The sequence below is a fragment of the Leishmania infantum genome, chromosome 35 (genome assembly GCF_000002875.2).
Source record: "Leishmania infantum JPCM5 genome chromosome 35".
Classification (NCBI taxonomy): Eukaryota; Euglenozoa; class Kinetoplastea; order Trypanosomatida; family Trypanosomatidae; genus Leishmania; species Leishmania infantum.
Genome location: NC_009419.2, coordinates 177,229 through 190,549, shown reverse-complemented (window position 1 = coordinate 190,549; position 13,321 = coordinate 177,229). Strand labels below are relative to the sequence as shown.

Below are 13,321 nucleotides of genomic sequence, written 5' to 3'. Positions count from 1 at the left end.
TCGCGCTTGCAGTGCGCGAATCCAGCGCTGAATGCGAGTTGCGGCTGCTGGACTCTCACATGTGTACTTGCGCAGCTGCGCGTAGTGACGCCGTGCCAACCAACCGCGCGCAATTCGCTGCAGCTGCGTAGCCGCTTGGTGCTGGGCACCGCGTCGGCCTCCGGCTGCTGCGTAGCGGCCCAGCTGATCAGCTGCAAGACGGTAGCGGCTGAGGCGGCGGTGGCGCCGACACGCTCGCTGAATGCAACGTGCTCCCATATGGTGGTGCACCTGGCCGACCAGTACATAACTGACGGCTGTGACTTGGAGTTCTACCACGCAGAGATGGACCACGCGGCCGGCGTAGAGCTGCTGAATCACGGTGCAGAGGGCGTAGACGCGGTCGGCGTGGTGCTGGTGCTGGACCGCGCAGACGACTACGATGCCGACGGCGCTGAGCTGATGCTGGACGACGCAGACGACGACGACGCTGACGGCGAGGAGCTCATTCTTGACGGCGCAGACGACGAGGACGCAGTCGGCGCGGATCTGCTCCTCGACGGCGCAGTCGACGACGACGCTGACGGCGCGGAGCTGCTGCTTTACGGCGCAGACGACGACGACGCTAACGGCGCGGAGCTGCTTCTGGACGGCGCAGACGACGAGGACGCTGACGGCGCGGAGCTGCTGCTGGACGGTGCAGACGACGACGACGCCGACGGCGCGGAGCTGCTGCTGGACGGCGCAGACGACGAGGACGCTGACGGCGCGGAGCTGCTGCTGGACGGTGCAGACGACGAGGACGCTGACGGCGCGGAGCTGCTGCTGGACGGCGCAGACGACGAGGACGCTGACGGCGCGGAGCTGCTGCTGGACGGCGCAGACGACGACGACGCCGACGGCGCGGAGCTGCTGCTGGACGGTGCAGACGACGAGGACGCCGACGGCGCGGAGCTGCTGCTGGACGGTGCAGACGACGAGGACGCCGACGGCGCGGAGCTGCTGCTGGACGGCGCAGACGACGAGGACGCCGACGGCGCGGAGCTGCTGCTGGACGGCGCAGACGACGAGGACGCCGACGGCGCGGAGCTGCTGCTGGACGGCGCAGACGACGAGGACGCCGACGGCGCGGAGCTGCTGCTGGACGGCGCAGACGACGAGGACGCCGACGGCGCGGAGCTGCTGCTGGACGGCGCAGACGACGAGGACGCCGACGGCGCGGAGCTGCTGCTGGACGGCGCAGACGACGAGGACGCCGACGGCGCGGAGCTGCTGCTGGACGGCGCAGACGACGACGACGCCGACGGCGCGGAGCTGCTGCTGGACGGCGCAGACGACGACGACGCCGACGGCGCGGAGCTGCTGCTGGACGGCGCAGACGACGAGGACGCCGACGGCGCGGAGCTGCTGCTGGACGGCGCAGACGACGACGACGCCGACGGCGCGGAGCTGCTGCTGGACGGCGCAGACGACGACGACGCCGACGGCGCGGAGCTGCTGCTGGACGGTGCAGACGACGACGACGCCGACGGCGCAGAGCTGCTGCTGGACGGTGCAGACGACGAGGACGCCGACGGCGCGGAGCTGCTGCTGGACGGTGCAGACGACGAGGACGCCGACGGCGCGGAGCTGCTGCTGGACGGTGCAGACGACGACGACGCCGACGGCGCGGAGCTGCTGCTGGACGGCGCGGAGCTGCTGCTGGACGGCGCAGACGACGACGACGCCGACGGCGCAGAGCTGCTGCTGGACGGCGCAGACGACGAGGACGCCGACGGCGCGGAGCTGCTGCTGGACGGCGCAGACGACGAGGACGCCGACGGCGCAGAGCTGCTGCTGGACGGCGCAGACGACGAGGACGCCGACGGCGCGGAGCTGCTGCTGGACGGCGCAGACGACGACGACGGCGATGGCGCGGAGCTGCTGCTGGACGGCGCGGAGCTGCTGCTGGACGGCGCAGACGACGAGGACGCCGACGGCGCAGAGCTGCTGCTGGACGGCGCAGACGACGACGACGCCGACGGCGCGGAGCTGCTGCTGGACGGCGCAGACGACGAGGACGCCGACGGCGCGGAGCTGCTGCTGGACGGCGCAGACGACGACGACGCCGACGGCGCGGAGCTGCTGCTGGACGGCGCAGACGACGACGACGCCGACGGCGCGGAGCTGCTGCTGGACGGCGCAGACGACGACGACGCCGACGGCGCGGAGCTGCTGCTGGACGGCGCAGACGACGAGGACGCTGACGGCGCGGAGCTGCTGCTGGACGGCGCAGACGACGACGACGCCGACGGCGCAGAGCTGCTGCTGGACGGCGCAGACGACGACGACGCTGACGGCGCGGAGCTGCTGCTGGACGGCGCAGACGACGACGACGCCGACGGCGCGGAGCTGCTGCTGGACGGCGCAGACGACGACGACGCCGACGGCGCGGAGCTGCTGCTGGACGGCGCAGACGACGAGGACGCCGACGGCGCGGAGCTGCTGCTGGACGGCGCAGACGACGACGACGCCGACGGCGCGGAGCTGCTGCTGGACGGCGCAGACGACGAGGACGCCGACGGCGCGGAGCTGCTGCTGGACGGCGCAGACGACGACGACGCCGACGGCGCGGAGCTGCTGCTGGACGGCGCAGACGACGACGACGCCGATGGCGCGGAGCTGCTGCTGGACGGCGCAGACGACGACGACGCCGACGGCGCGGAGCTGCTGCTGGACGGCGCAGACGACGACGACGCAGATGGCGCGGAGCTGCTGCTGGACGGCGCAGACGACGACGACGCCGACGGCGCGGAGCTGCTGCTGGACGGCGCAGACGACGAGGACGCCGACGGCGCGGAGCTGCTGCTGGACGGTGCAGACGACGAGGACGCTGACGGCGCGGAGCTGCTGCTGGACGGTGCAGACGACGAGGACGCTGACGGCGCGGAGCTGCTGCTGGACGGCGCAGACGACGAGGACGCCGACGGCGCGGAGCTGCTGCTGGACGGCGCAGACGACGAGGACGCTGACGGCGCGGAGCTGCTGCTGGACGGCGCAGACGACGAGGACGCCGACGGCGCGGAGCTGCTGCTGGACGGCGCAGACGACGAGGACGCCGACGGCGCGGAGCTGCTGCTGGACGGTGCAGACGACGAGGACGCTGACGGCGCGGAGCTGCTGCTGGACGGCGCAGACGACGACGACGCAGATGGCGCGGAGCTGCTGCTGGACGGCGCAGACGACGAGGACGCCGACGGCGCGGAGCTGCTGCTGGACGGCGCAGACGACGAGGACGCTGACGGCGCGGAGCTGCTGCTGGACGGCGCAGACGACGAGGACGCCGACGGCGCGGAGCTGCTGCTGGACGGCGCAGACGACGACGACGCCGACGGCGCGGAGCTGCTGCTGGACGGCGCAGACGACGAGGACGCCGACGGCGCGGAGCTGCTGCTGGACGGCGCAGACGACGACGACGCTGACGGCGCGGAGCTGCTGCTGGACGGCGCAGACGACGACGACGCCGACGGCGCGGAGCTGCTGCTGGACGGCGCAGACGACGAGGACGCCGACGGCGCGGAGCTGCTGCTGGACGGCGCAGACGACGACGACGCCGACGGCGCGGAGCTGCTGCTGGACGGCGCAGACGACGAGGACGCCGACGGCGCGGAGCTGCTGCTGGACGGCGCAGACGACGACGACGCCGACGGCGCGGAGCTGCTGCTGGACGGCGCAGACGACGACGACGCCGACGGCGCGGAGCTGCTGCTGGACGGCGCAGACGACGAGGACGCCGACGGCGCGGAGCTGCTGCTGGACGGCGCAGACGACGAGGACGCCGACGGCGCGGAGCTGCTGCTGGACGGCGCAGACGACGACGACGCCGACGGCGCGGAGCTGCTGCTGGACGGCGCAGACGACGAGGACGCCGACGGCGCGGAGCTGCTGCTGGACGGCGCAGACGACGACGACGCCGACGGCGCGGAGCTGCTGCTGGACGGCGCAGACGACGACGACGCCGACGGCGCGGAGCTGCTGCTGGACGGCGCAGACGACGAGGACGCCGACGGCGCGGAGCTGCTGCTGGACGGCGCAGACGACGACGACGCCGACGGCGCGGAGCTGCTGCTGGACGGCGCAGACGACGAGGACGCCGACGGCGCGGAGCTGCTGCTGGACGGTGCAGACGACGACGACGCCGACGGCGCGGAGCTGCTGCTGGACGGTGCAGACGACGAGGACGCCGACGGCGCGGAGCTGCTGCTGGACGGTGCAGACGACGACGACGCCGACGGCGCGGAGCTGCTGCTGGACGGCGCAGACGACGACGCCGACGGCGCGGAGCTGCTGCTGGACGGCGCAGACGACGAGGACGCCGACGGCGCGGAGCTGCTGCTGGACGGCGCAGACGACGAGGACGCCGACGGTGCGGAGCTGCTGCTGGACGGCGCAGACGACGAGGACGCCGACGGCGCGGAGCTGCTGCTGGACGGCGCAGACGACGAGGACGCCGACGGCGCGGAGCTGCTGCTGGACGGCGCAGACGACGACGACGCCGACGGCGCGGAGCTGCTGCTGGACGGCGCAGACGACGAGGACGCCGACGGCGCGGAGCTGCTGCTGGACGGCGCAGACGACGAGGACGCCGACGGCGCGGAGCTGCTGCTGGACGGCGCAGACGACGACGACGCCGACGGCGCGGAGCTGCTGCTGGACGGCGCAGACGACGAGGACGCCGACGGCGCGGAGCTGCTGCTGGACGGCGCAGACGACGACGACGCCGACGGCGCGGAGCTGCTGCTGGACGGTGCAGACGACGCAGATGGCGCGGAGCTGCTGCTGGACGGTGCAGACGACGAGGACGCTGACGGCGCGGAGCTGCTGCTGGACGGCGCAGACGACGAGGACGCTGACGGCGCGGAGCTGCTGCTGGACGGCGCAGACGACGAGGACGCCGACGGCGCGGAGCTGCTGCTGGACGGCGCAGACGACGAGGACGCCGACGGCGCGGAGCTGCTGCTGGACGGCGCAGACGACGAGGACGCTGACGGCGCGGAGCTGCTGCTGGACGGCGCAGACGACGAGGACGCCGACGGCGCGGAGCTGCTGCTGGACGGCGCAGACGACGACGACGCCGACGGCGCGGAGCTGCTGCTGGACGGTGCAGACGACGCAGATGGCGCGGAGCTGCTGCTGGACGGCGCAGACGACGAGGACGCTGACGGCGCGGAGCTGCTGCTGGACGGCGCAGACGACGAGGACGCCGACGGCGCGGAGCTGCTGCTGGACGGCGCAGACGACGACGACGCCGACGGCGCGGAGCTGCTGCTGGACGGCGCAGACGACGACGACGCCGACGGCGCGGAGCTGCTGCTGGACGGCGCAGACGACGACGACGCCGACGGCGCGGAGCTGCTGCTGGACGGCGCAGACGACGACGACGCCGACGGCGCGGAGCTGCTGCTGGACGGCGCAGACGACGACGACGGCGATGGCGCGGAGCTGCTGCTGGACGGCGCAGAGCTGCTGCTGGACGGCGCAGACGACGACGACGCCGACGGCGCGGAGCTGCTGCTGGACGGCGCAGACGACGACGACGCCGACGGCGCGGAGCTGCTGCTGGACGGCGCAGACGACGAGGACGCCGACGGCGCAGAGCTGCTGCTGGACGGCGCAGACGACGACGACGCCGACGGCGCGGAGCTGCTGCTGGACGGCGCAGACGACGACGACGCCGACGGCGCAGAGCTGCTGCTGGACGGCGCAGACGACGACGACGCCGACGGCGCGGAGCTGCTGCTGGACGGCGCGGACTGCTGTGGACGGCGCAGACGGCGAGGACGCTGCTGCGCGGAGCTGCTGCTGGACGGCGCAGACGACGAGGACGCTGCTGACGGCGCAGACGACGACGACGCCGACGGCGCGGAGCTGCTGCTGGACGGCGCAGACGACGACGACGCCGACGGCGCGGAGCTGCTGCTGGACGGCGCAGACGACGACGACGCCGACGGCGCGGAGCTGCTGCTGGACGGCGCAGACGACGAGGACGCCGACGGCGCGGAGCTGCTGCTGGACGGCGCAGACGACGAGGACGCCGACGGCGCGGAGCTGCTGCTGGACGGCGCAGACGACGACGACGCCGACGGCGCGGAGCTGCTGCTGGACGGCGCAGACGACGAGGACGCCGACGGCGCGGAGCTGCTGCTGGACGGCGCAGACGACGAGGACGCCGACGGCGCGGAGCTGCTGCTGGACGGCGCAGACGACGACGACGCTGACGGCGCGGAGCTGCTGCTGGACGGCGCAGACGACGACGACGCTGACGGCGCGGAGCTGCTGCTGGACGGCGCAGACGACGAGGACGCCGACGGCGCGGAGCTGCTGCTGGACGGCGCGGAGCTGCTGCTGGACGGCGCAGACGACGACGACGCCGACGGCGCGGAGCTGCTGCTGGACGGCGCAGACGACGAGGACGCCGACGGCGCAGAGCTGCTGCTGGACGGCGCAGACGACGACGACGCCGACGGCGCGGAGCTGCTGCTGGACGGCGCAGACGACGACGACGCCGACGGCGCAGAGCTGCTGCTGGACGGCGCAGACGACGAGGACGCCGACGGCGCGGAGCTGCTGCTGGACGGCGCAGACGACGACGACGCCGACGGCGCGGAGCTGCTGCTGGACGGCGCAGACGACGACGACGCCGACGGCGCGGAGCTGCTGCTGGACGGCGCAGACGACGACGACGCCGACGGCGCGGAGCTGCTGCTGGACGGCGCAGACGACGAGGACGCCGACGGCGCGGAGCTGCTGCTGGACGGCGCAGACGACGAGGACGCCGACGGCGCGGAGCTGCTGCTGGACGGCGCAGACGACGAGGACGCCGACGGCGCGGAGCTGCTGCTGGACGGCGCAGACGACGAGGACGCCGACGGCGCGGAGCTGCTGCTGGACGGCGCAGACGACGAGGACGCCGACGGCGCGGAGCTGCTGCTGGACGGCGCAGACGACGACGACGCCGACGGCGCGGAGCTGCTGCTGGACGGCGCAGACGACGAGGACGCCGACGGCGCGGAGCTGCTGCTGGACGGCGCAGACGACGAGGACGCCGACGGCGCGGAGCTGCTGCTGGACGGCGCAGACGACGACGACGCCGACGGCGCGGAGCTGCTGCTGGACGGCGCAGACGACGAGGACGCCGACGGCGCGGAGCTGCTGCTGGACGGCGCAGACGACGACGACGCCGACGGCGCGGAGCTGCTGCTGGACGGCGCAGACGACGAGGACGCCGACGGCGCGGAGCTGCTGCTGGACGGCGCAGACGACGAGGACGCCGACGGCGCGGAGCTGCTGCTGGACGGCGCAGACGACGACGACGCCGACGGCGCGGAGCTGCTGCTGGACGGCGCAGACGACGAGGACGCCGACGGCGCGGAGCTGCTGCTGGACGGCGCAGACGACGACGACGCCGACGGCGCGGAGCTGCTGCTGGACGGCGCAGACGACGACGACGCTGACGGCGCGGAGCTGCTGCTGGACGGCGCAGACGACGAGGACGCCGACGGCGCGGAGCTGCTGCTGGACGGCGCAGACGACGACGACGCCGACGGCGCGGAGCTGCTGCTGGACGGCGCAGACGACGATGACGCCGACGGCGCGGAGCTGCTGCTGGACGGTGCAGACGACGACGACGCTGACGGCGCGGAGCTGCTGCTGGACGGCGCAGACGACGACGACGCTGACGGCGCGGAGCTGCTGCTGGACGGCGCAGACGACGACGACGCCGACGGCGCGGAGCTGCTGCTGGACGGCGCAGACGACGAGGACGCTGACGGCGTCGGAGCTGCTGCTGGACGGCGCAGACGACGAGGACGCCGACGGCGCGGAGCTGCTGTCTGGACGGTCGCATGATCGATCGACGACCCCCGACGTGCGCGGAGCTGCTGCTGGACGGCGCAGACGACGAGGACGCCGACGGCGCGGAGCTGCTGCTGGACGGCGCAGACGACGAGGACGCCGACGGCGCGGAGCTGCTGCTGGACGGCGCAGACGACGACGACGCCGACGGCGCGGAGCTGCTGCTGGACGGCGCAGACGACGATGACGCCGACGGCGCGGAGCTGCTGCTGGACGGTGCAGACGACGAGGACGCCGACGGCGCGGAGCTGCTGCTGGACGGTGCAGACGACGACGACGCCGACGGCGCGGAGCTGCTGCTGGACGGCGCAGACGACGACGACGCCGACGGCGCGGAGCTGCTGCTGGACGGCGCAGACGACGACGACGCCGACGGCGCGGAGCTGCTGCTGGACGGTGCAGACGACGAGGACGCCGACGGCGCGGAGCTGCTGCTGGACGGTGCAGACGACGAGGACGCCGACGGCGCGGAGCTGCTGCTGGACGGCGCAGACGACGAGGACGCCGACGGTGCGGAGCTGCTGCTGGACGGCGCAGACGACGACGACGCTGACGGCGCGGAGCTGCTGCTGGACGGCGCAGACGACGACGACGCCGACGGCGCGGAGCTGCTGCTGGACGGCGCAGACGACGAGGACGCCGATGGTGCGGAGCTGCTGCTGGACGGCGCAGACGACGACGACGCCGACGGCGCAGAGCTGCTGCTGGACGGCGCAGACGACGACGACGCCGACGGCGCGGAGCTGCTGCTGGACGGCGCAGACGACGACGACGCCGACGGCGCGGAGCTGCTGCTGGACGGCGCAGACGACGAGGACGACGACGGCGCGGAGCTGCTGCTGGACGGCGCAGACGACGACGACGCCGACGGCGCGGAGCTGCTGCTGGACGGCGCAGACGACGACGACGCCGACGGCGCGGAGCTGCTGCTGGACGGCGCAGACGACGACGACGCCGACGGCGCGGAGCTGCTGCTGGACGGCGCAGACGACGACGACGCCGACGGCGCGGAGCTGCTGCTGGACGGCGCAGACGACGAGGACGCCGACGGCGCGGAGCTGCTGCTGGACGGCGCAGACGACGAGGACGCCGACGGCGCGGAGCTGCTGCTGGACGGCGCAGACGACGACGACGCCGACGGCGCGGAGCTGCTGCTGGACGGCGCAGACGACGACGACGCCGACGGCGCGGAGCTGCTGCTGGACGGCGCAGACGACGAGGACGCCGACGGCGCGGAGCTGCTGCTGGACGGCGCAGACGACGACGACGCCGACGGCGCGGAGCTGCTGCTGGACGGCGCAGACGACGACGACGCCGACGGCGCAGAGCTGCTGCTGGACGGTGCAGACGACGAGGACGCCGACGGCGCGGAGCTGCTGCTGGACGGTGCAGACGACGAGGACGCCGACGGCGCGGAGCTGCTGCTGGACGGTGCAGACGACGACGACGCCGACGGCGCGGAGCTGCTGCTGGACGGCGCGGAGCTGCTGCTGGACGGCGCAGACGACGACGACGCCGACGGCGCAGAGCTGCTGCTGGACGGCGCAGACGACGAGGACGCCGACGGCGCGGAGCTGCTGCTGGACGGCGCAGACGACGACGACGGCGATGGCGCGGAGCTGCTGCTGGACGGCGCGGAGCTGCTGCTGGACGGCGCAGACGACGAGGACGCCGACGGCGCGGAGCTGCTGCTGGACGGCGCAGACGACGAGGACGCCGACGGCGCGGAGCTGCTGCTGGACGGCGCAGACGACGACGACGGCGATGGCGCGGAGCTGCTGCTGGACGGCGCAGACGACGAGGACGCCGACGGCGCGGAGCTGCTGCTGGACGGCGCAGACGACGACGACGCCGACGGCGCGGAGCTGCTGCTGGACGGCGCAGACGACGACGACGCCGACGGCGCGGAGCTGCTGCTGGACGGTGCAGACGACGACGACGCCGACGGCGCGGAGCTGCTGCTGGACGGCGCAGACGACGACGACGCCGACGGCGCGGAGCTGCTGCTGGACGGCGCAGACGACGACGACGCCGACGGCGCGGAGCTGCTGCTGGACGGCGCAGACGACGACGACGCCGACGGCGCGGAGCTGCTGCTGGACGGCGCAGACGACGAGGACGCCGACGGCGCGGAGCTGCTGCTGGACGGCGCAGACGACGAGGACGCCGACGGCGCGGAGCTGCTGCTGGACGGCGCAGACGACGAGGACGCCGACGGCGCGGAGCTGCTGCTGGACGGCGCAGACGACGAGGACGCCGACGGCGCGGAGCTGCTGCTGGACGGCGCAGACGACGACGACGCCGACGGCGCGGAGCTGCTGCTGGACGGCGCAGACGACGAGGACGCCGACGGCGCGGAGCTGCTGCTGGACGGTGCAGACGACGAGGACGCTGACGGCGCGGAGCTGCTGCTGGACGGTGCAGACGACGACGACGCCGACGGCGCGGAGCTGCTGCTGGACGGCGCAGACGACGAGGACGCTGACGGCGCGGAGCTGCTGCTGGACGGTGCAGACGACGACGACGCCGACGGCGCGGAGCTGCTGCTGGACGGCGCAGACGACGACGACGCCGACGGCGCGGAGCTGCTGCTGGACGGCGCAGACGACGAGGACGCCGACGGTGTGGAGCTGCTGCTGGACGGCGCAGACGACGAGGACGCCGACGGCGCGGAGCTGCTGCTGGACGGCGCAGACGACGAGGACGCCGACGGCGCGGAGCTGCTGCTGGACGGCGCAGACGACGAGGACGCCGACGGCGCGGAGCTGCTGCTGGACGGCGCAGACGACGAGGACGCCGACGGCGCGGAGCTGCTGCTGGACGGCGCAGACGACGACGACGCCGACGGCGCGGAGCTGCTGCTGGACGGCGCAGACGACGACGACGCCGACGGCGCGGAGCTGCTGCTGGACGGCGCAGACGACGAGGACGCCGACGGCGCGGAGCTGCTGCTGGACGGCGCAGACGACGAGGACGCCGACGGCGCGGAGCTGCTGCTGGACGGCGCAGACGACGACGACGCCGACGGCGCGGAGCTGCTGCTGGACGGCGCAGACGACGACGACGCCGACGGCGCGGAGCTGCTGCTGGACGGCGCAGACGACGAGGACGCCGACGGCGCGGAGCTGCTGCTGGACGGCGCAGACGACGAGGACGCTGACGGCGCGGAGCTGCTGCTGGACGGCGCAGACGACGAGGACGCCGACGGTGTGGAGCTGCTGCTGGACGGCGCAGACGACGAGGACGCCGACGGCGCGGAGCTGCTGCTGGACGGCGCAGACGACGACGACGCCGACGGCGCGGAGCTGCTGCTGGACGGCGCAGACGACGACGACGCTGACGGCACGGAGCTGCTGCTGGACGGCGCAGACGACGAGGACGCTGACGGCGCGGAGCTGCTGCTGGACGGCGCAGACGACGAGGACACTGACGGCGCGGAGCTGCTGCTGGACGGCGCAGACGACGAGGACGCCGACGGTGCGGAGCTGCTGCTGGACGGCGCAGACGACGAGGACGCCGACGGCGCGGAGCTGCTGCTGGACGGCGCAGACGACGACGCCGACGGCGCAGAGCTGCTGCTGAATTCAGTCTCTGGTTTGCAAGCGTTTTCTGTCGCGCAGGCAGGAGCGAGTAGCTCCGTTTGAGCGGTGATCGTCATAGACACACCGTTCTTTGCGGCCCACGTGCTTGGGAGGCAGCCGCAGAATCGGTTGATCTCCAGGCTGACGCGGGTGAGGGTGGACATAGCATTGTAGATTTCCGGGATGGACCCGGAAAGCTGGTTATGATGCAGATGCAGGATTCGCAGCCGCGTTAGCGAGCTCCACTCTGCTGGTAAGATTGCGTCAATGTTGTTGTTGGACAGGGAGAGCTTCTCTAGGTTCTTGAGGGCGCCCCATGAGGGGGGTAGGGTGCCGGAGGTGCTGGTGCTGTCGAGGTCGAGCTCCCGCAACGCGCTCATGCTGCTCCACGAGGCCGGCAGGCGATCGGGAATTGTGAGGTGCACCAGTCGGAGCACCTCCAGGTTCGCTAAGCGGCTCCAGCTCTCGGGAAACCTACCGTCTGTCCACGTGAAGCTTAAATCGAGGTACTTCAGCGCGGACATGGAACTCCAGTGGGAAGGCAGCGTTCCCCACATCGAAGTGTATGCAAAGGATACGTTCTGCAGGGACGTCAGTAAAGCCCAGCTACTGGGATACTCGCCCTCCACCCACCCGCTATGACTGAAATCAAGCTTGCTTACCACCACCTCCGACGGGTTCACATCGGCAGGCACCTCCGGAACAGAACCGAAAAACTCTGTTCCAGTGATCTCCACTGCCACACCCGCAGGCGTGCAGTGCACATACTCCCAGACACAGAAGTTCGTGCACGTCCACAGAGGCTGCAAGTCTGTAATTGTGTACTTGAACGCCTCAAGGAAGTTCCGCGTGTGCGCTTGCTGAGTTGGTGTGTAAAACGGAATGGGGCCATCACACTCCAGCTCACGGCTGCTGCTGCTGCTGCTGCTGCTGCTGTCCTTGCAGCTTACCTTGCAGAGATCTGGGTTGGTTATTCTGTCCTCCGCTAGAACTATGACTGAGGGGTTGAAGGTAGCCCACTCCTTTGGAGGGCAGCCGCACAAGTTTGTGAGCTCAATATTGATAATTTGGAGACTAGTCCAGCTCCCCCATTCTTTCGGGATGGTTCCTTCGAGACCGGTGTTATTATGGAGGTAAAGGTACTTCATCTTCGGATTACAGATGGGCAGATGAGGTGGAAGGGTTCCACTCATGCGGTTGCTGTAGAGTGACACGTTTTCCGCGTTGCGGGGAATGAAGCACCTGTCCAGTTCCGTTCTACTGGCGGTGCCAGTAATAGTTCTCACCGTGCGGACGGTATTCTGGACTTCAGATGATTTCGAGGCAGACGATCTGTAGTCTAGACTGAGCTCCAGAGACTTGAGCTGCTCGAGTTTCCTCCAGCTCTCTGGCAGCTGACTCTTGATGCCATCGCCTTCGCCCTCGACAGCGAAGCGCGTTACCATCACCTGCTCGACATCTACGGCCGTGGGCACCTCTGGCAGCCGGCCGACAAGTTGTCGTGAACCAAGGCGCACCTCAACACCCTCCGCAGTGCAATGCACGCCATCCCACTCGCAGAAGTTACGGCACACCCACGTCTTGCTGAGAGCGGCGATAGTGTAGGGGAACTCAGCCAGGAACGCCAACGTGTTCGCCTGCTGTTCGACTGTATAAAACGGGATGGTGTCACGCCCGGTGCAGTCGACTACCTTCTCTATGAGGACGGCAGGTTTCCCACCCATAATGGGTGGGGGTGCTGCTGTGACACCGCTAACGAAGCTAGCCAGAACAGTAACGGCTACTATCATCAGCCCGGGCACCGCAGGGTGCCATTGCCGCTTCGGCGTGCGACGCGCCCCTTGAGCGAGGAGGTGCTGGAGCGTCAT

General features: G+C 71.7%; 1 protein-coding gene across 1 annotated transcript; it reads right to left on the bottom strand.

Moving 5' to 3' along the window:
* Positions 1-604: 604 nt before the first annotated feature.
* Positions 605-13,321, bottom strand: LINJ_35_0500 (putative proteophosphoglycan ppg3; the record flags this gene model as incomplete). The annotated part of the gene is made up of 1 exon (XM_003392744.1): positions 605-13,321. One exon carries the CDS (start codon positions 13,319-13,321, stop codon positions 605-607), a length of 12,717 nt encoding a protein of 4,238 aa, XP_003392792.1.